Source organism: Balaenoptera ricei, chromosome 4 (assembly GCF_028023285.1).
Source record: "Balaenoptera ricei isolate mBalRic1 chromosome 4, mBalRic1.hap2, whole genome shotgun sequence".
NCBI lineage: Eukaryota > Metazoa > Chordata > Mammalia > Artiodactyla > Balaenopteridae > Balaenoptera > Balaenoptera ricei.
The window spans coordinates 28693894-28714908 of NC_082642.1; the positions used below are offsets into that span (position 1 = coordinate 28693894).

At 39.8% G+C, this 21015-nt stretch overlaps 1 protein-coding gene and 2 pseudogenes across 1 annotated transcript in view; 1 reads left to right on the forward strand and 2 right to left on the reverse strand.

The window, feature by feature from the left end:
• LOC132365136 (collagen alpha-4(VI) chain-like) overlaps positions 1-1230 on the reverse strand; it is a 59522-nt gene extending 58292 nt beyond the window's left edge. Inside the window, 1 exon segment of the mRNA XM_059921825.1 lies at positions 1155-1230. Within this exon segment, the coding sequence (XP_059777808.1) occupies positions 1155-1230 (76 nt within the window).
• Positions 1231-3544: 2314 nt separating this feature from the next.
• LOC132365244 (serine/threonine-protein kinase PAK 2-like) lies at positions 3545-5121 on the forward strand (annotated as a pseudogene).
• Positions 5122-14661: 9540 nt separating this feature from the next.
• LOC132365246 (large ribosomal subunit protein eL15-like) lies at positions 14662-15361 on the reverse strand (annotated as a pseudogene).
• Between the last annotated feature and the right edge of the window lie 5654 nt (positions 15362-21015).

A 21015-nucleotide genomic window follows, 5' to 3' on the forward strand; every position in this document is an offset into this window, starting at 1 on the left:
TACCCTGGACTGCCATAAAGAAGATTAAATTGAAAGCCCATGTTACAGAAAGGCAAAGACCACATGAGAGTTTAGGCAGAAAAGGGCTGGAGAAGGTTTTTGTACTTCAGGGACAGTAAATCCTGAAGGGACAGTCACTTCTAGATTCCTGAGTCCCACCTCTGGGAAGTTTGCCTAATCTCAATCATAAAGCCAAGTGAAGTCAGGATTATTGAAAAGGATGATAATCAATGAGCTTGAGGCCCTTTAAGTTTCCCTTCCCTTTGGCCCTCCAAATGCAATCCTCTTGAGAGGAGAGGGTCCAGTGAATGCTCCAGGGATGGCCACCTGCTTTGTCCCCTTAAAAGCTCTTTCAGAAGAGATCAAACACAGACCAGGAAGTGTTTCCCTGATCTTTCCAATCAGGAGAAACCTCACAGCTATAGAATGTCTTTCAGGCAAAGATATGGTTTCATCACATGCAACTTGAGAGATATATTACATTTTCATACATTGTGACTTTCTGAACGACTAGATTTTTGTCATTTTAGAAGGTGTTTGAAGCAGGAGAAGATTCACTGTCACAGCTTCTGTTCACACTGAGAGGAGTCAGAGCCAAAGGGAAATTTAGAGACTTCATGTTTTTTCCCGATAAATAACAGCCTGTGTAAATATTTCTGAACACTTAAAACTCAATATTGTCTCAGTGGGAGCTTCAGGTTACTCACACAATCTTCTCTTGATGATTTCATCTTGAAAAGTCCCCAAAGTTAAAATGACTGCAAAAAAAAAGTTGCAGAAGTGTCCTTAGCACTCGGGGAAACTATTCACCTTGTGATGACAATTGCCCAGTGGAAGAGCACAGCCAAAGAAGACAAAGCAAAATGCAGAGTCAATAGAATAGGTCCACATTTACAAAAGCATTTGAGAGCTTGGTAACACATTCAGAAGGATAGCATCTTTTAATATTTATTTTTCGTCATTTGAGGTTAAGCTTTGAAAAATATCAAGGGCCCATCATCAACTAAAAGCTTTCAGATTCTAAATTCTCCTTAAAAGAATCATTTCCCTTTTGTTAAGTATGAAACTCCTGTAATATTTTCTTGTAATATTGTCACTACCACTCTATTCCTGGCAAGGTCATAATTTTTGGCTTAAAGAACCCAATGCGTTACCAATTCTCTGTGACTTGATGAAGCCAAAACCAGCCACAAGGAAGATGATCCCCCAAAATGTCTTCCAAGTCTCCATTTTAGATATGTACCTAGAGAGAGAAAGATACCTCATAATTAAAATTATGTCTTCATATAGTTAAAATGAGTGCATCATATTGTATATTCATTATACCCGAATACAGTTGATTTTAAAAAAAACACACACACAACTATGTCCTTCCCCAGACCAATTATAAAAATAAAGAAGGATATGTTGCCATATTTTTTCAATTGTGCAAGGACTATGGTCCTGCTGACCCAACTCAGGAAGAATTTTGTAAACACCCGAAGTATATACCTCAGACTTCATCTGTTTAAAGTTGTCCAGATATGGCTATAAAAGGAAAAATCATATAGGGAATGTGGTAGAACCACCGTTGCACACACTGAATTCATTTGGTGGAACATAAACATTTCTGGATGATTTTGCTTGTATTTTTATACAAGCATTGGATGACCTGATAAACACTGTGGTATGAGGAAATATTCAAGTGTCTCAGAAGCACATCTGCCTGATAAAATCAGGCTAGCCTTTTACAAGTTCCCAGAAGAAGCAGAACACCAGACTTCCCTCCCCTAGACTTGGATCTAGTTCCAAAGGCCTCCATGGAAATCATCCACTCCCAATTCCATTTCTAATTTTTGACTCTAAGAAACCCCATATATTTAAAAATAAGAACAACATGGCAATCACATTGAATGAGATGTTCCAACTGGAACAGGGAACACCACATCTTTATCTTCTATCTAACTAACCTCACAGCCATCCTCAGCAGAGTGCAGTGGGGTTAAAAGCAAGGATTCTTGGAGATAGACAGCCTAGGTTTGAATCTCAAATATGCTACTTAATATTTGGATCTTGGGCAAGTTGCTTCTCTTCTCAGTTTCCCCATTTGTAAAATGGGAGCAATAATAGCATCTACCTCATAGCCTGGTGATAAGGATCAAATGAGTTCATTATTGTAAAACAGCTTACCCATGCCTGGCACTTAAAAGCACTCTTTAAGTGCTTGTTAAATAAGTCTTCTTAGAAATTCAGTATGTAAAAGTGAAAACATATTCCCCCTAATTTGAAACTCAGAATCTGTGGAAGTAGAGGATCACAATACTTTGCGCTGTGTATTAATAAAGCAATTATTTTGTTGTGTATATTGTACTTTATATTTTTTATTTGATTGGTTCAATTTTCACTTTCAATTGATTGCTACTTTGTAAGTAACTGTGCTCATCTCCGTGTTCCTCGCCTCAAATCTAGGAAAAGCCAGCTAAGCAGGCCTTACTCTGTTCATTTTATTGATGGAAATGAAAAGGTCGGGTCCCAGAAAGGCTTAAGCAGCGTCCCAGGGCTACACAGTCATGCACAGTCAAGTTCTGTCCCAGGTAACCTGATTCCAGGTCCATCGCATGGCTGTACTTCAAACATCTGCTTCAAACCCTTCAATGAAAATTTCCAAGGCCAGACTGTCACTCAACTCCCCAGAGTCTGCTTTATGTAAAATGAAGACCTGTGAGCAATCTGCCTTGGGGTAAAAATGTGAGTTCAAGCCCTCTTTAAACTCATCAAAGAGCTTAAGCAAGAATCTCACAGTGTCTAAATCACTTTGCGGTCTCGGGCCCTTTAAGCAGAATATTGTGTAGAAATGATATCACAGTGCCCAGAAATAGCAGCCACCCAACAGCTGAGTCCTCTCTGCAGAAGGTGTTAAGTGTAGCCACCCTGCTTCTCTAAGACATGTTTCTACTGTGCATGCTTCATTTTCTCCTTGGCAGTGACTCAGGGTGTGAGATAACCACATCTGTTATATTATTTTACAGCAACAGAAAATACTGGGAGAAGTCTTGACACCAAAGGAAGCCTTGATTCTGATTTCAGCTTGACCTTTGGCTTCATGTACTTGAGCAAGCCAGTTCAACTCTCAAGGTTGTTGTGATGACTCTAGGGAGCTTGGCACTGATTTGGGACACCTATGATATTGCCCACTATATTACAAACCTTCCCCAGGGCATTAATCCAGCAACTTTCCAAAAAATGATGTGATATAATTGGATTCTCTGTTCCTCAGTTTCTACATCAACCTCCCATTAACGCCTCCTTAAGGAGGCTTGCAAGTAATTTGAAAGAAGATACTTTAAGAATAAGTTTTCCATTCCCCAACAAACTTTCATCTAATGGCAAATAAATGAAAGTGTGAATCTTAAAGAATAGGTGGTTCTAATGGATTAAGGACAGTGTGAGGGTAAAGAGAGCGAGAGTTTGGGGGCAGCTCCTGAGCCCGCAGGGAGCTCGGCCGGAGGCTCCTCGCTGGGGCAGAGACCTTTCCTCTCCAGGGGCCATATCATAATTCTGAATCATGTCTGATAACGGAGAACTGGAAGACAAGCCTCCAGCGCCCTCCCCCCGTGCAAATGAGCAGTACCATTTTTAGCACTGGAGGCAAAGACCCTGTGTCAGCCAATCACAGTTTGAAACCTTTGACCTCTGCTCCAGAGGAAAAAAAACCCCAGGAATAAAATCATCTCTATATTCTCAAGCACAGAGAAAGGAAGTAAGAAGAAAGAGAAGGAAAGGCCAGAAATTTCTCCTCCATATGATTTTGAGCACACCATCCATGTCGCCTTTGATGCTGTTACTGGAGAATTCACTGGCATGCCAGAACAGTGGGCTCGATTATTACAGACCTCCAATATCACAAAACTAGAGCAAAAGAAGAATCCTCGGGCTGTGCTGGATGTCTTAAAGTTCTGTGACTCCAACACAGTGACGCAGAAATATCTGAGCTTTACTCTTCCTGAGAAAGATGGCTTCCCGTCTGGAACACCAGCACTGAATACCAAGGGTTCGGAAACAGCAGTAGTAACAGAAGAAGACGATGATGATGAAGAGACTCCTCCTCCTCTTATTGCCCCATGACCAGATCATACAAAATCAATTTATACACGGTCTGTAACTGATCCTATTCCTGCCCCAGTTCGTGATTCTAATGTTGACAGTGGTGCTAAGACTTCAGACGAACAGACAAAGAAGGCCAAAATGACAGATGAAGAGATTATGGAGAAATTAAGAACTATTGTAAGCATAGGTGACCCTAAGAAAAAGTATACAAGATATGAAAAAATTGGGCAAGGGGCTTCTGGCACAGTTTTCACTGCTACTGATGTGGCATTGGGACAAGAGGTTGCTATTAAGCAGATTAATTTACAGAAACAACCAAAGAAAGAATTGATCATTAATGAGATTCTGGTGATGAAAGAATTAAACAATCCCAACATAGTTAACTTCTTAGACAGTTACCTGGTGGGAGACGAATTGTTTGTGGTAATGGAATACCTTGCTGGAGGATCACTTACTGATGTTGTAACAGAGACATGCATGGATGAAGCACAGATTGCTGCTGTATGCAGAGAGTGTTCACAGGCATTGGAGTTTTTACGTGCTAATCAAGTGATCCATAGAGACATCAAAAGTGACAATGTGCTTTTGGGCATGGAAGGATCTGTTAAACTTACTGATTTTGGTTTCTGTGCCCAGATCACTACTGAGTAGAGCAAGCGAAGTACTATGGTTGGAACGCCATACTGTATGGCACCAGAGGTGGTTACACGGAAAGCTTATGGCCCTAAAGTAGACATCTGGTCTCTGGGTATTATGGCTATTGAGATGGTAGAAGGAGAGCCTCCATACCTCAGTGAAAATCCTTTGAGGGCCTTGTACCTGATAGCGACTAATGGAACCCCAGAACTTCAAAACCCAGAGAAACTTTCCCCAATATTTTGGGATTTCTTAAATCGATGTTTGGAGATGGATGTGGAGAAAAGGAGTTCAGCCAGAGAATTGTTACAGTATCCCTTCCTGAAACTGGCCAAACCATTAAAAAGCTTGACACCACTGATCATGGCAACTAAAGAAGCATTGAAGAGTAACCGTTAACATCATTGTCGTGGCCTCATATTCTTTTTTCCATTTTCTAAAAGAAGTCTTTTACTATATGAAAATTATTATTCTTTTGGGGTTTAAAGAAATGGTCTGCATAACATGGAGGGAAGAAACAAGCTACTACTTCCTGAAGACAACCAAGAAAAAATTGCAAAACAGAATGACAACTTTCTATTGAACCCCTTCTTTAGGGTCCAAAAGGAATTGTGGACTGAATCACTAGTCTCATGCCTTTCAGCAGAAAGCCCATCAGGGCCATTTATCATGCTTGAGATTTGCAATTTATTTTGCTGACTTCATTATAATAGATCCCATTCATTGTCCCTTTTGGGGTATTTTCAGTACTTGAATGGCAGATTTGAGTTTTTCAGAGTATTTGTTTTATCTGCTACTCTTCTTTTCTCTCTTCTTCATAACTTTCTTTCCCCTGACTTGTTCCTTCTGAGTTGCTTTGAGAAATGTTTCTTATGCCTAAATCGGAGGCAAGTGTGATAGAAATTACATAGCTCCTTATATTGGCAAAGGAGTACAGTATGGTTTAACTTTGTATAGAAGTTAGAACCAGCTATTGTTACATGTAACATTTCAGTTCAGAATTTGAACTGAAGGGAAGAAAAGTATGTGATTTTTAACATTTTTAATAAATGTGAAAGAGTCAATTTTTAAAATTTCATAATAGTGAGTTGTTTGGCATTTGTTACATGTATAGAGAGAAGACTAATAATCTATAGTTATAACTAAATCATTGAAACAGTAAAAGAGTCCCATTGACGATACTTTCTTACATTTTCGTTTTTCTTTCTATGTCCTCTTCAGATTTGGCTTCAGGACTTTGTTTGTGCCGCTTTCCCCTTCCCTCTTTTTTCCCCTTCATTTTGGAAATAAGTTTCTGTATATGTTGTAATTTTAGCTAGTTAGTTTGTTTTTTAATTAACCTTTTCTCACCCTACTGCTCACCCCCTTCCCATGGTGAATAATATAATAACCATTGAATTTTCAGAATTTAAAAGTTAACTTTTTTTTTCCATTTAAAGGTAAAAAATATTTGGAACTAGCAGAGACAAAGTGAGAGGCTTGAACCTTAGTGAGCTCTAAAATAATTAGATAAGATTATATTCATGAAAGAGAAATGTCAGTTACTTAGAGATGCAGCTTCTGACCAGTAAACTGTAGAGATTTGTTATAAACATTGTTCCCAACCCATTACCAAAAAAATTTTTTTTTTAGTTTAATAGACATTTATTCTATCATTATATATAGTTGAACCACCTCTACACACAAAGTAATATGGTTTGAGATTTTCTGACTGGGAAGGAATTTGGGTCTCAAAAGGTTTTGTGAGCCTGCTACATGTTTTCTGGAAATCATTTAAGTGGGCCTTTTAAAAGACCCTTGAAGAAAATACAAGGAAAATTGGTTTGCAAGAAATCCAGCAATTAGATTTCAAAATTAAACTACCTATTAAGATAACAAACCAAGGAGGATTAACCAAGATGGTGGAGTAGAAGGACGTGCTCTCACTCCCTCTTGCGAGAGCACCAGAATCACAACTAGCTACTGGACAATCATTGACAGGAAGACCCTGGACTTCACCAAGGAGGATACCCCACGTCCAAGGACAGAGGAGAAGCCACAGTGAGACAGTAGGAGGGGCGCAATCAGAGTAAAATCAAATCCCATAACTGCCGGGTGGGTGACTCACAAACTGGCAAACGCTTATACCACAGAAGTCCACCCACTGGAGTGAAGGTTCTGAGCCCCACATCAGGCTTCCCAACCTGGGAGTCCGGAAACAGGAGGAGGAATTCCTAGAGAATCAGACTTTGAAGCCTAGTGGGAATTCATTGCAGGCCTTCGACAGGACTGGGGGAAACAGAGACCCCACTCTTGGAGGGTGCACACAAAGTAGTGTGCGCATCGGGACCCAGGGGAAGGAGCAGTGACCCTGGGGGAGACTAAACCAGACCTACCTGCTTGTGTTGGGGGGTCTCCTGCAGAGGCGGGGGGTGGCTCTGTTTCACCGTGGGGACAAGGACACTGGCAGCAGAAGTTCTGGGAAGTACTCCTTGTCATGAGCCCTCCCAGAGTCTGTGATTAGCCCCACCAAAGAGCCCAGGTAGGCTCCAGTGTTGGGTTGCCTCAGGCAAAACAACCAACAGGGAGGGAATCCAGGCCCACCCATCAACAGTCAAGTGGATTAAAGTTTTACGGAGCTCTGACCGCCAGAGCAACAGTCAGCTCTACCCACCACCAGAGCCTCCCATCAAGCCTCTTAGATAGCCTCAACCACCAGAGGGCAGACAGCAGAAGCAATAAAAACTATAATCCTGCAGCCTGTGGAACAAAAACCACATTCACAGAAAGACAGACAAGATGAAAAGGCAGAGGGCTATATACCAGATGAAGGAACAAGATAAAACCCCAGAAAAACAACTAAATGAAGTGGAGATAGGCAACCTTCCAGAAAAAGAATTCAGAATAATGATAGTGAAGATGATCCAGGACCTCGGAATAAGAATGGAGGCAAAGATAGAGAAGATGCAAGAAATGTTTAACAAAGACCTAGAAGAATTAAAGAACAAACAAACAGAGATGAACAGTACAATAACTGAAATGAAAACTACACTAGAAGGAATCAATAGCAGAATAACTGAGGCAGAAGAATGGATAAGTGACCTGGAATACAGAATGGTGGAATTTACTGCCGTGGAACAGACTAAAGAAAAAAGAATGAAAAGAAATGAAGACAGCCTAAGAGACCTCTGGGACAACATTAAATGCAACAACATTCGCATTATAGGGGTCCCAGAAGGAGAAGAGAGAGAGAAAGGACCAGAGAAAATATTTGAAGAGATTATAGTCGAAAACTTCCCTAACATGGGAAAGGAAATAGCCACCAAAGTCCAGGAAGCGCAACAAGTCCCATACAGGATGAACCCAAGGAGAAACACGCCGAGACACATAGTAATCAAAGTGGCAAAAATTAAAGACAAAGAAAAATTATTGAAAGCAGCAAGGGAAAAACGACAAATAACATACAAGGGAACTCCCATAAGGTTAACAGCTGATTTCTCAGCAGAAACTCTACAAGCCTGAAGGGACTGGCATGATATACTTAAAGTGATGAAGGGGAAAGGGAAGAACCTACAACCAAGATTACTCTACCCAGCAAGGATCTCATTTAGATTTGATGGAGAAATCAAAAGCTTAACAGACAAGCAAAAGCTAAGAGAATTCAGCACCACCAAACCAGCTTTACAACAAATGCTAAAGGAACTTCTCTAAGTGGGAAACACAAGAGAAGAAAAGGAGCTACAAAAACAAAACCAAAACAATTAAGAAGATGGTCATAGGAACATACATATCGATAATTACCTTAAACGTGAATGGATTAAATGCTCCAACCAAAAGACACAAGCTTGCTGAATGGATACAAAAACAAGACCCATATATATGCTGTCTACAAGAGACCCACTTTAGACCTAGGGACACATACAGACTGAAAGTGAGGGGATGGAAAAAGATATTCCACGCAAATGGAAATCAGAAGAAAGCTGGAGTAGCTATACTCATATCAGATAAAATAGACTTTAAAATAAAGACTGTTACAAGAGACAAGGAAGGACACTACATAATGATCAAGGGATCAATCGAAGAAGAAGATATAACAATTATAAATATATATGCACCCAACATAGGAGCACCTCAATACATAAGGCAACTGCTAACAGCTATAAAAGAGGAAATCGACAGTAACACAATAATAGTGGGGTACTTTAACACCTCACTTACACCAATGGACAGATCATCCAAAATGAAAATAAATAAGGAAACGGAAGCTTTAAATGACACATTAGACCAGATAGATTTAATTGATATTTATAGGACATTCCATCCAAAAACTGCAGATTATATGTTCTTCTCAAGTGTGCACGGAACATTCTGCAGAATAGATCACATCTTGGGTCACAAATCAAGCCTCGGTAAATTTAAAATAATTGAAATCGTATCAAGCATCTTTTCTGACCACAACGCTATGAGATTAGAAATGAAGTACAGGGAAAAAAACGTAAAAAACACAAACACATGGAGGCTAACCAATACATTACTAAATAACCAAGAGATCACTGAAGAAATCAAAGAGGAAATAAAAAAATACCTAGAGACAAATGACAATGAAAACACAATGATCCAAAACCTATGAGATGCAGCAAAAGAAGTTCTAAGAGGGAAGTTTATAGCTATACAAGCCTACCTAAAGAAACAAGAAAAATCTCAAGTAAACAATCTAACCTTACACCTCAAGAAACTAGAGAAAGAAGAACAAACAAAACCCAAAGTTAGCAGAAGGAAAGAAATCATAAAGATCAGAGCAGAAATAAATGAAATAGAAACAAAGAAAACAATAGCAAAGATCAATAAAACTAAAAGATGGTTCTTTGAAAAGATAAACAAAATTGATAAGCCATTAGCCAGACTCATCAAGAAAAAGAGGGAGAGGACTCAAATCAATAAAATCAGAAATGAAAAAGGAGAAGTTACAACAGACACTGCAGAAATACAAAGCATCCTAAGAGACTACTACAAGCAACTTTATGCCAATAAAATGGACAACCTGGAAGAAATGGACAAATTTTTAGAAAGGTATAACCTTCCAAGACTGAACCAGGAAGAAACAGAAAACATGAACACACCAATCACAAGTAATGAAATTGAAACTGTGATTAAAAATCTTCCAACAAACAAAAGTCCAGGACCAGATGGCTTCACAGGTGAATTCTATCAAACATTTAGAGAAGAGCTAACACCTATCCTTCTCAAACTCTTCCAAAAAATTGCAGAGGAAGGAACACTCCCAAACTCATTCTATGAGGCCACCATCACCCTGATACCAAAACCAGACAAAGACACTACAAAAAAAGAAAATTACAGACCAATATCACTGATGAGTATAGATGCAAAAATCCTCAACAAAATACTAGCAAACAGAATCCAACAACACATTAAAAGGATCATACACCACGATCAAGTGGGATTTATCCCAGGGATGCAAGGATTCTTCAATATACGCAAATCAATCAATGTGATACACCATATTAACAAATTGAAGAAGAAAAACCATATGATCATCTCAATAGATGCAGAAAAAGCTTTTGAGAAAATTCAACACCCATTTATGATAAAAACTCTCCAGAAAGTGGGCATAGAGGGAACCTACCTCAACATAATAAAGGCCTTATATGACAAACCCACAGCAAACATCATTCCCAATGGTGAAAAACTGAAAGCATTTGCTCTACGATCAGGAACGAGACAAGGATGTCCACTCTCACCACTATTATTCAACATAGTTCTGGAAGTCCTAGCCACAGCAATCAGAGAAGAAAAAGAAATAAAAGGAATACAAATTGGAAAAGAAGAAGTAAAACTGTCACTGTTTGCGGATGACATGATACTATACATAGAGAATCCTAAAACTGCCACCAGAAAACTGCTAGAGCTAATTAATGAATATGGTAAAGTTGCAGGATACAAAATTAATGCACAGAAATCTCTTGCATTCCTATACACTAATGATGAAAAATCTGAAAGAGAAATTATGGAAACACTCCCATTTACCATTGCAACAAAAAGAATAAAATATCTAGGAATAAACCTACCTAGGGAGACAAAAGACCTGTATGCAGAAAACTATAAGACACTGATGAAAGAAATTAAAGATGATACCAACAGATGGAGAGATATACCATGTTCTTGGATTGGAAGAATCAACATTGTGAAAATGACTATACTACCCAAAGCAATCTACAGATTCAATGCAATCCCTATCAAATTACGAATGGCATTTTTTACGGAGCTAGAACAAATCATCTTAAAATTTGTATGGAGACACAAAAGACCCCGAATAGCCAAAGCAGTTTTGAGGGAAAAAAATGGAGCTGGAGGAATCAGACTCCCTGACTTCAGACTATACTACAAAGCTACAGTAATCAAGACAATATGGTACTGGCACCAAAACAGAAACATAGATCAATGGAACAAGATAGAAAGCCCAGAGATAAACCCACGCACCTATGGTCAACTAATCTATGACAAAGGAGGCAAAGATATACAATGGAGAAAAGACAGTCTCTTCAATAAGTGCTGCTGGGAAAACTGGACAGCTATATTTAAAAGAATGAAATTAGAATACTCCCTAACACCATACACAAAAATAAACTCAAAATGGATTAGAGACCTAAATGTAAGACTGGACACTATAAAACTCTTAGAGGAAAACATAGGAAGAACACTCTTTGACATAAATCACAGCAAGATCTTTTTTGATCCACCTCCTAGAGTAATGGAAATAAAAACAAAAATAAACAAATGGGACCTAATGAAACAAAGCTTTTGCACAGCAAAGGAAACCATAAACAAGACGAAAAGACAACCCTCAGAATGGGAGAAAATATTTGCAAACGAATCAACAGACAAAGGATTAATCTCCAAAATATATAAACAGCTCATTCAGCTCAATATTAAAGAAACAAACACCCCAATCCAAAAATGGGCAGAAGACCTAAATAGACATTTCTCCAAAGAAGACATACAGACGGCCACAAAGCACATGAAAAGATGCTCACCATCACTAATTATTAGAGAAATGCAAATCAAAACTACAATGAGGTATCACCTCACACCAGTTAGAATGGGCATCATCAGAAAATCTACAAAGAACAAATGCTGGAGAGGGTGTGGAGAAAAGGGAACCCTCTTGCACTGTTGGTGGGGATAAATTGATACAACCACTATGGAGAACAATATGGAGGTTCCTTAAAAAACTAAAAATAGAATTACCATATGACCCAGCAATCCCACTACTGGGCATATACCCTGAGAAAACCATAATTCAAAAAGACACATGCACCCCAATGTTCATTGCAGCACTATTTACAATAGCCAGGTCATGGAAGCAACCTAAATGCCCATCAACAGACGAATGGATAAAGAAGTGGTGGTACATATATACAATGGAATATTACTCAGCCATAAAAAGGAACGAAATTGAGTCATTTGTTGAGACGCGGATGGATCTAGAGACTGTCATACAGAGTGAAGTAAGTCAGAAAGAGAAAAACAAATATCGTATATTAACGCATGTATATGGAACCTAGAAAAATGGTACAGATGAGCTGGTTTGCAGGGCAGAAGTTGAGACACAGATGTAGAGAACAGACATATGGACACCAAGGGGGGAAAACTGCGGTGGGGTGGGTATGGTGGTGTGCTGAATTGGGAGATTGGGATTGACATGTATACATTGATGTGTATAAAATTGATGCCTAATAAGAACCTGCAGTATAAAAAAAAAAAAAAAAAAACTAATACTAAACTTTCATTGGGTTATTTGTCTGGAAATATGTTAATATAAATGTTTCAGACATTACATGAAATTTCTAAAAATCTTATATTTGTATTTGTATGGAAATATGTATGGAAATATGTTAATATAAATGTTTCAGGCATTACATGAAATTTCTAAAAATCTTGTATGTTCTGGTATAATATTATAAGTCATAATCCTAGTTATTACTTTAAAATGTATATCTCAGAAATAACTGATTTTCTTGTCAACTGCATTATTATGAACTTTCATCAAATCTTTAACTGTGGTCATTTTTAAGTCTTTTGTCATTTACAGACAGTTCTGGGTGTACTCTGATGCTTTTGCAAATATGTTCCTATAAAAGGCTTTCATCTTCAAGAAATTCATGGAAAAGACTCCGGCAAGTACAGGTTTCTGGTAACTGACTGTACTGCTGAGCTGAATGAATAAGCATTTTCAGAACTCTAATGAAAAACTGATGAACTCATAAAAGTGCTAAAAAAAAATCAAGATAAAAAAAATTTAATTACATGGGACTGAGTGAACTGATGAGGATGAGTATAATTTTTGTGACTTTCTGTCTGAATTAAAAAAAAAAATCCCAGAAGGTCTCAGAGGCAAAGAATATACAAATCAATTTTCTCTGCAAAGTAAAGGAGCTGTTACAGTGGAGGATTACTTGACTGAATGTCAATATTATGACATAGTATGAGTGTATTTCATGTTTGGTAATTGCAATCATTGTTGCTTTTGTTGTGGTCATCCATGTACAATGCTTGGTGTCAGTCTATTTATCTCTTGTAAAAATAAAATACAGTGTGTGTGTGTGAAAAAAAAAAAAAAAGATAGCAAACCAAGAACTGGAAAGAACTGGGGCAACTCCTCTTCCATATTTCCTACGCACTCAACTCCACCCTGGGAAACAGAAGCTTAATCTAGGGGAAGTCATGATGCAAGCAGAATGTGGTGGTATGCCCGACCACAACCGGTGGGTGGCCTGGCACGTTTGTGGAATGGTGAGGCTCTTGGCGGGTAGTTCGAGTAGGGATGAGAAAAATAACTGTAGACCACACATAAAATCGGAAACCAATTGAACTTGTATTCACACCAACTACACGACTCTTCTTAGTAGCCTTATGGGAATGGATAAAGTGGTGAGCCAAGATAGCACTGATTAGACTTAGCAATGTTACTTTTAAATAAAATCAACCCTATTTTCCCCAAGGTGGCTTAGATTTCATAATGGGTCACAAACTAATACTACAAATAAAACATTTAAAATTTTGATCCAAGCCCCTTCTATCCTCCCACACTTGAAAGGGACCTGATGAATACCAATTTCCCAATCCTAGCATCACTAGCTTACAAACCTTAGGGTTAAAAACTCCCTTCTCATTTACCTAATGTTCAATTTCCATCAGTTTCAATATACACTAGTGCAAATACCATGACTATTTTGCATGAAGTTAAGTATTCTACAGATCAGAGTCACGGGGTTGAACCAGGAGCTCCCACATTTTATGTGAACTTCAGTGGTACCATCGAGGCCAAGGCAATTTAATTTAGGCTAACCAGGATTTGTTTCAATTTGTAAGAGAAACATCTTGCAACAGGTTTATTCAATTCTCTTTAAAAATGGTGGCATTCCTTTACTTTCCGCCTTTTGGAAGCAGCAGTTACATATATGGAATAGCAGATTAAGTCTAAAAATGTCGGCCCTAGTCAACTTTATTTTTCGGCATTATGATCATGATAAAGGATCATGACATCCTTCACATTTCCAAGGAAAACCCAATTTAAAGTTTGTCCTTGCCAAACTCCATAAAACAGCTACTTTAGAGTAAACAAGCAGAGCATTGCATCACCCCAATAAAGCTGTAGATTTCATCACATGCACCAACAAATCTACATGGCTAGTTTCTACGCTCCTCTTTTACAGAATTTTACACCTATTGTTACCAGACAGCATTTTAAACATGGACATATCAACTGCCTAATAAAGCACAAGCAAAGGCATTTCCCTTATTAGAAACAAGATACACCATCACTTAAAATCTTCAAACATTATTGCACTTTAACTTTCAGAATTTGACAATGCATTCAATGAAGCAGTCTGCAGACAACTAGTTTTAACAGACAGATTAAAAAACACTTTTAAGCAGACGTGGATGCCCTAAACTGTTTATTAGGTAAGAATTTTACAAACATTACTTATATTAGTGGTAGCGGTGGAGTTGGAGAGTATTGCGCCTTCCCCAGGCTGCGCGGCGAGAACCACCGATCCATCGTGTGGTGGAACTTGTGGCCCTTGCCGAGGCCGCGGCTCTTCCTGCCTACAGACGTCAGCCCCCTCATCTCCTTGTGCTTGTGGACTGGTTCGGTGATCCACTGGGTGTCAGGGTTTCTTCTGATAGCTTTATGGAAGGGATCAATGAGGATAACCTCAAAAAATTTGTACGTAGAATCTTCACCCACTCAGTAAGAATTCAGGACCCTCAGGGCCCCACAGTGGCGTCCAGCTCGCTCCTTGGCAACAGACTGAAGGCTCCGGGCAAGCTTGAGCTGGTTGACGCCATGGTGGACGGGCTTGCAGTAGGTGACGCCCTTTGGGACCGGGCGTTTGCGGCCACCGCGGCGCCCGCGAACCCGATATATCACAGAACCTTGCTTGGCCTTGTAGCCCAGCCTGCGCGCCTTGTCGGGCCGGGTGGGGCGCGGGGCCCGGTGCAGCGCCGAGAGCTGGCGGTACTGCCAGCAGCGCACCCTGAGCAGAAAGCGCATCACGTCCGACTGCTTCTTCCTCCACATCTCCTGGATGTACTTGTAAGCGCCCATCTCGGCTCGTCTGATGGCTGCCGCCAAACGGAAAGGAAGGGCCCTTTCTCCCCCATTACCAACATTTTAACTGTCTGTGAGAACTTAAGTGACAAAGTACTTCTTGGTAAATTCATGGGTCATTTGAGATGTTGAGTTACTTTAGATTTTTTTCAAATAAGTAAATAATATTCATGTATAAAACTAGAGAAAGGGGGCTTCCTTGGTGGTGCAGTGGTTGAGAGTCTGCCTGCCAATGCAGGGGACACGGGTTCGAGCCCTGGTCTGGGAGGATCCCACATGCCGCAGAGCAACTGGGCCCGTGAGCCACAATTACTGAGCCTGCGCGTCTGGAGCCTGTGCTCCGCAACAAGAGAGGCCGCGATAGTGAGAGGCCCGAGCACCGCGATGAAGAGTGGCCCCTGCTTGCCGCAACTAGAGAAAGCCCTCGCACAGAAACGAAGACCCAACACAGCTATAAATAAATAAATTTAAAAGTAATATTACTTTTTAAAAAAACTGGAGAAAGAAAGAATAATGAAACGTGCTTGTTGATAGCAATACATTTTACGTTTTAAAGATTTTAAAAAGGTCTGTGACCTGTAGGATTAATTATTAGAGTGCCCTCTCTTCTCCCTTCCCCTCCTCTCCTCTTCTTCTCTCATCATTTTAATTGTTTGGCTTTTGGAGGCAGTATTGTCCCTTCTGACATGCCAAGAGCCACATGAAAGAGAAAAATCTGTGCTTTGGTTCTGGCTTTTTGTTCCCACCATTCGCTCCTAATTGACTTCACACATACTTGCCATCCTGCAATAGTACAAATCATGAATAAAAATAATTTCGATGTTTTGGAGTACATTAGGAGAACTTAATAGAGTTTTATTTCCTATCATTCCCATCATATCTGTGTTAAGATACAGGTATAAGGATAGAAATGGCTGGTGGGTTTTTTGTTTTTTTTTAATTGGTAATGCAGGAAGGTTTTCACAAAAATAAGATAATTAGTGAAACTTGTATCTAGAGCACTTAATGGTCTCTGTTTTCAATTTGATTCTTGATTTCATTTTCTCTGGATTATAGTGGCCTTCTACAGCTATTACTAAATTACTTTACAGAAATAAGCTGGTTTATTTCTGGTGGAAAGCTACAGTGTCTCTTGAGTTCCATATTTGAACATTCTTTGTAAATAGTTGTCTGGATGGATTATGATAAAGAAGATGCTACCAATGAAATAGAAAACCAACTACATGATATAAGACTGTGATCCTCATGACCACTCTAGAAGGCACTTCCATACATAAATCATAAAGGTCATATTCACTGAATGCAGTGCCAATGCCCCATTTTTATGCCTGTGACTCAACAAAGGTCTTTTCAGTTTAAAGAAGCAGTTTGGGATTTGTATTTACAACTTCTTTGATGGTTACCTGCATGCCCATTGCTGGCAACAGACTGCCATTAAAACCTGACTCCTAGGTTAAGGAGCTACAGTGTGGTTTATTCTTTACCTACTTGGATAAACTAACTTGTAATAGAAATGTACTTGGGTTAATCCTGAAATGTGTCATTTTTGAATAATCTTAATCTTAAAAGCAATACAGAATTGTGATTTATTAATTTTAAATTAAAATATTCACATCTTGTTGCAAGAAAAATTATATCTGAAAAAAAAAGAGAGTGAGAGTTTGAAAGAGCCAGGAATAATGATCCAAAATAAATTCATACATAATGATTACAATTGCTATTATTACAATGATACCATACTTCAATTTTTTAAACTCTTAGGTAATAAAGTTAGATGAAATATAAAACCTTCAAGTAGTGTATCTACATTTTCATATTCCATTATGTCTTAATTATTAGTATTAATGCAGTTAGTCATAAGAAATGAGAAGTTGCAGACTTACTACAGAATGGACTTGAGGACACGGGTAGGGGTGAGGGTATGCTGGGATGAAGTGAGAGAGTGGCATGGACTTATATATCCTACCAAATGTAAAATAGATAGCTAGTGGGAAGCAGCCACATAGCACAGGGAGATCAGCTCGGTGCTTTGTGACCACCTAGAGGGGTGGGAGAGAGGGAGACACAAGAGGGAAGAGATATGGGGATATATGTATATGTATAGCTGATTGACCTTGTTACAAATCAGAAACTAACACACCATTGTAAAGCAATTATACTCCAATAAAGATGTTAAAAAAAAAAAAAGAAAGAAATGAGAAGTATTTTTAGTTGTAAATAAAGCACTAGAGCTGTTTATGGAAATCTAGTGGGAAAGTCAAAAGTTTATAAACATTTTACAGCTGTGCATGTGTGTGCTATATCAATGAAGAGAAAAAGGTCTGTAGATTGACTTAGTATCTACATTACATATACTATTTCATGAGGATGTTTAAATCTAATTTAAGCTGTGGAAGGGGGGTTGAATTTAAACATGTATAGGGCTCATCGTGGAGGGAAAAAAATGAAGTTATTAAATGAATTGTAAAATAGGTAGGGATTACATAGGATACCGATTTTTTTTTTAATTAAAAAAAATTTGTTTTGGCTACACCACACAGCATTCAGGATCTTAGTTCCCTGACCAGGCATTGAAGCCATGCCCCCTGCAGTGGAAACACAGAGTCTTAACCACTGGACCACCAGGGAAGTCCCAGGATACCGATTCTATACTATTTACTATTAGAAATAATTCTAGTGGGTAGAGAGAGACTTCTCTCAAACTATGTTGCTCAAATAGTTATCTGAAAGATCTTTTTTTTTTTAAGATTAATTCGTTCAGTTAAATTACTTTGCAGCCACCATAGTAACAATTGATTCAGGGAAGAATCACCCAGAGATTTTAACACCATTGGGTAAAAGTGTGTTGGGAAACAGGGTTTTAACAGAGTTTCAAAGTATCTCCTCAAAAATTAGCTATAAATTACAAAAGGCAAGAAAAGTACAATGGAGAAATGATGGACACAGCTTAATCAAGTGATCAAAATTAATATCAACAATAATAGGATAAACTAAAACCATATACCTCCTGATGTTATGCATGAGAAAACTCAACATCACTTATATGGTAGTCCTCCTCAAAATCCATGACCTAAATCTAATAATGAGGAAACAATCATATAAACCAAAATTTGGGGACAGTCTAAAAAACAACAGGCCTGTGCTCCTCAAAAATATAAATTTCATGAAAAACAAAGAAAAACTGAAGAACTGAGACAAACACTCTAACAAGACATGACAGCTCAAGGCAGTGCATGATCTTGGATTGGGGGAAAATGCTAGAAAAGACATTAAGACAATAGGTAAAATTTTAATATGGACTGAATATTATATAATTATTCTGTATCAATGTTAAATTTCCTGATTTCAATCATTGTATTATAGTCACAGAAGAGAATGTCGTTGTTATTTATAAATACACACAATACATTATGGGGCAGAGGGTCTTGAGGTCAGCAACTTGCAAATATTCAGCAGAATTATAATAATTCAGAGAGAGAGAAGGGAGGAATAAAACATTGCAATACTCTTGCAACTTTTTATTGGGTGTCTACTGCTTGCCAGACAATATGTCAGGCTCTAGAAATAACAGATTAATGAAATATTTCTTTTCCTCAGAGGACTTGGAGCTCTCGTGGAGAGAAAGAGATGGATATGCTGCAGTATCATGGGGTGAGCAAAATAATATTGAAATCTACACAAGGTCCTGAGGAGTACAGTGGGGAAAACCTCTCTGCACTTGGTTGAAGCCTTCACAGAGCAGATGACGTTGGAGTTGGGACTCAAAGGATGAGGAGAAATTTGTAAGTGAGCAAGAGGAGAAAGGGGGTTCCAGGCAGAAGGACAGCATGTGCAAGGGCACAGGAGAGGTATTAGGCACCCCAAACAGAACCCATCCAAGGCCTCAAGAGCCTACGTTTGGCATGCAGAGGACTTGGTTAAGCCTGCCTTGGTGCTCGCAAGGCAAGCTGTATGAGCTCTTAAGGTATGATGAGTCTAATAGCGACCTTGCTTTTCTGAAATGCCTGAACTAAGAGGGAGGGATAGAAAAGGGGACCTGGGCAGAGTTTCTCCATCTTCAACTGTAAACCTCTTTAACTCCATTTAATTTGACCAACAGTGCTTTGTATACCAGTGTCCAAGGTTTCTGTTCTTCCTCTGTGGACCACTCAACAATAAAATGGAAAGATGCCATCAATAATGTTCTATGCCAGGGCTCTCAGACTTGAGCATTGCATCAGAATCACCCAGAAGACCTGTCAAAACCCAGCTTCTGAAGCCCACCTCCAGAGGTTATGATTCAGTAGGTCTGGGGTGGGACCTGAGAATTTGCATGCTGAGCTGGTCCAAGGAACCACATTTTAAAAACCATTCTTTGGAGAGACATTCAAGATGGTGGAGGATTAAGACATGGAGATCACCTTCCTCCCAACAAATACATCAGAAATACATCTACATGTGGAACAACTCCTGCAGCACACCTACTGAACGCTGGCAGAGGACCTCAGACTTCCCAAAAGGTAAGAAACTTCTCATGTACCTGGGTAGGGTAAAAGAAAAACAAAAAAACAGAGACAAAAGAATAGGGACGGGACCTGCACCAGTGGGAGGGAGCTGTGAAGGAGGAAAAGTTTCCACACACTAGGAAGCCCCTTCACTGTCAGAGATGGAGGGTGGCGGGAGGGAAGCTTCAGAGCCACAGAGGAGAGCACAGCAACAGGGGTGCAGAAGGCAAAGCAGAGAGATTCTCGCACAGAGGATCAGTGCCGACCAGCACTCACCAGCCCTAGAGGCTTGTCTGCTCACCCGCCGGGGTGGGCGGGGCTGGGAGCTGAGGCTCGGGCTTCGGAGGTCAGATTCCAGTGAGAGGACTGGGGTTGGCTGCGTGAACACAGCCTGAAGTGGGCTAGTGCACCACAGCTAACCAGGAGGGAGTCCGGGGAAAAGTCTGGACCTGCCAAAGAGGCAAGAGACCATTGTTTCATGGTGCGTGAGGAGAGGGGATTCAGAGCACCGCCTAAACGAGCTCCAGAGACAGGCGTGAGCCGCGGCTATCAGTGCATACACCAGAGATGGGCATGAGACACTAAGGCTGCTGCTGCAGCCACCAAGAAGCCTGTGTGCAAGCACAGGTCACTATCCCCTCTCGGGAGCATGTGCAGCCTGCCACCTCCCCTCCGGGAGGCTGTGCAACCTGCCACAGCCAGGGTCCTGTGATTCAGGGACAACTTCTCCTAGAGAACACACTGCCCGCCTCAGGCTGGTGCAACGTCATGCTGGCCTCTGCTGCCGCCTCCTTGCCCTGCACTCCATACTCTTCCCTCCCCCTGGCCTGAGTGAGCCAGAGCCCCCTAAACAGCTGCTACTTTAACCCTGTCCTGTCTGAGTGAAGAACAGACACCCTCAGGAAACCTACACTCAGAGGCAGGACCAAATCCAAAGCTGAACCCCAGGAGCTGTGCAAACAAAGAAGAGAAAGGGAAATTTCTCCCAGCAGCCACAGAAGCAGAGGATTCAATCTCCACAATGAACGTGATGTACCCTGCATCTCTGGAACACCTGAATAGACAATGAATCATCCCAAAATTGAGGCAGTGAACTTTGGGAGCAACTGTAGATTTGGAGTTTGCTTTCTGCATCCAATTTGTTTCTGGCTTTATGTTTATCTTACTTTAGTATTTAGAGTTTATTACCATTGGTAG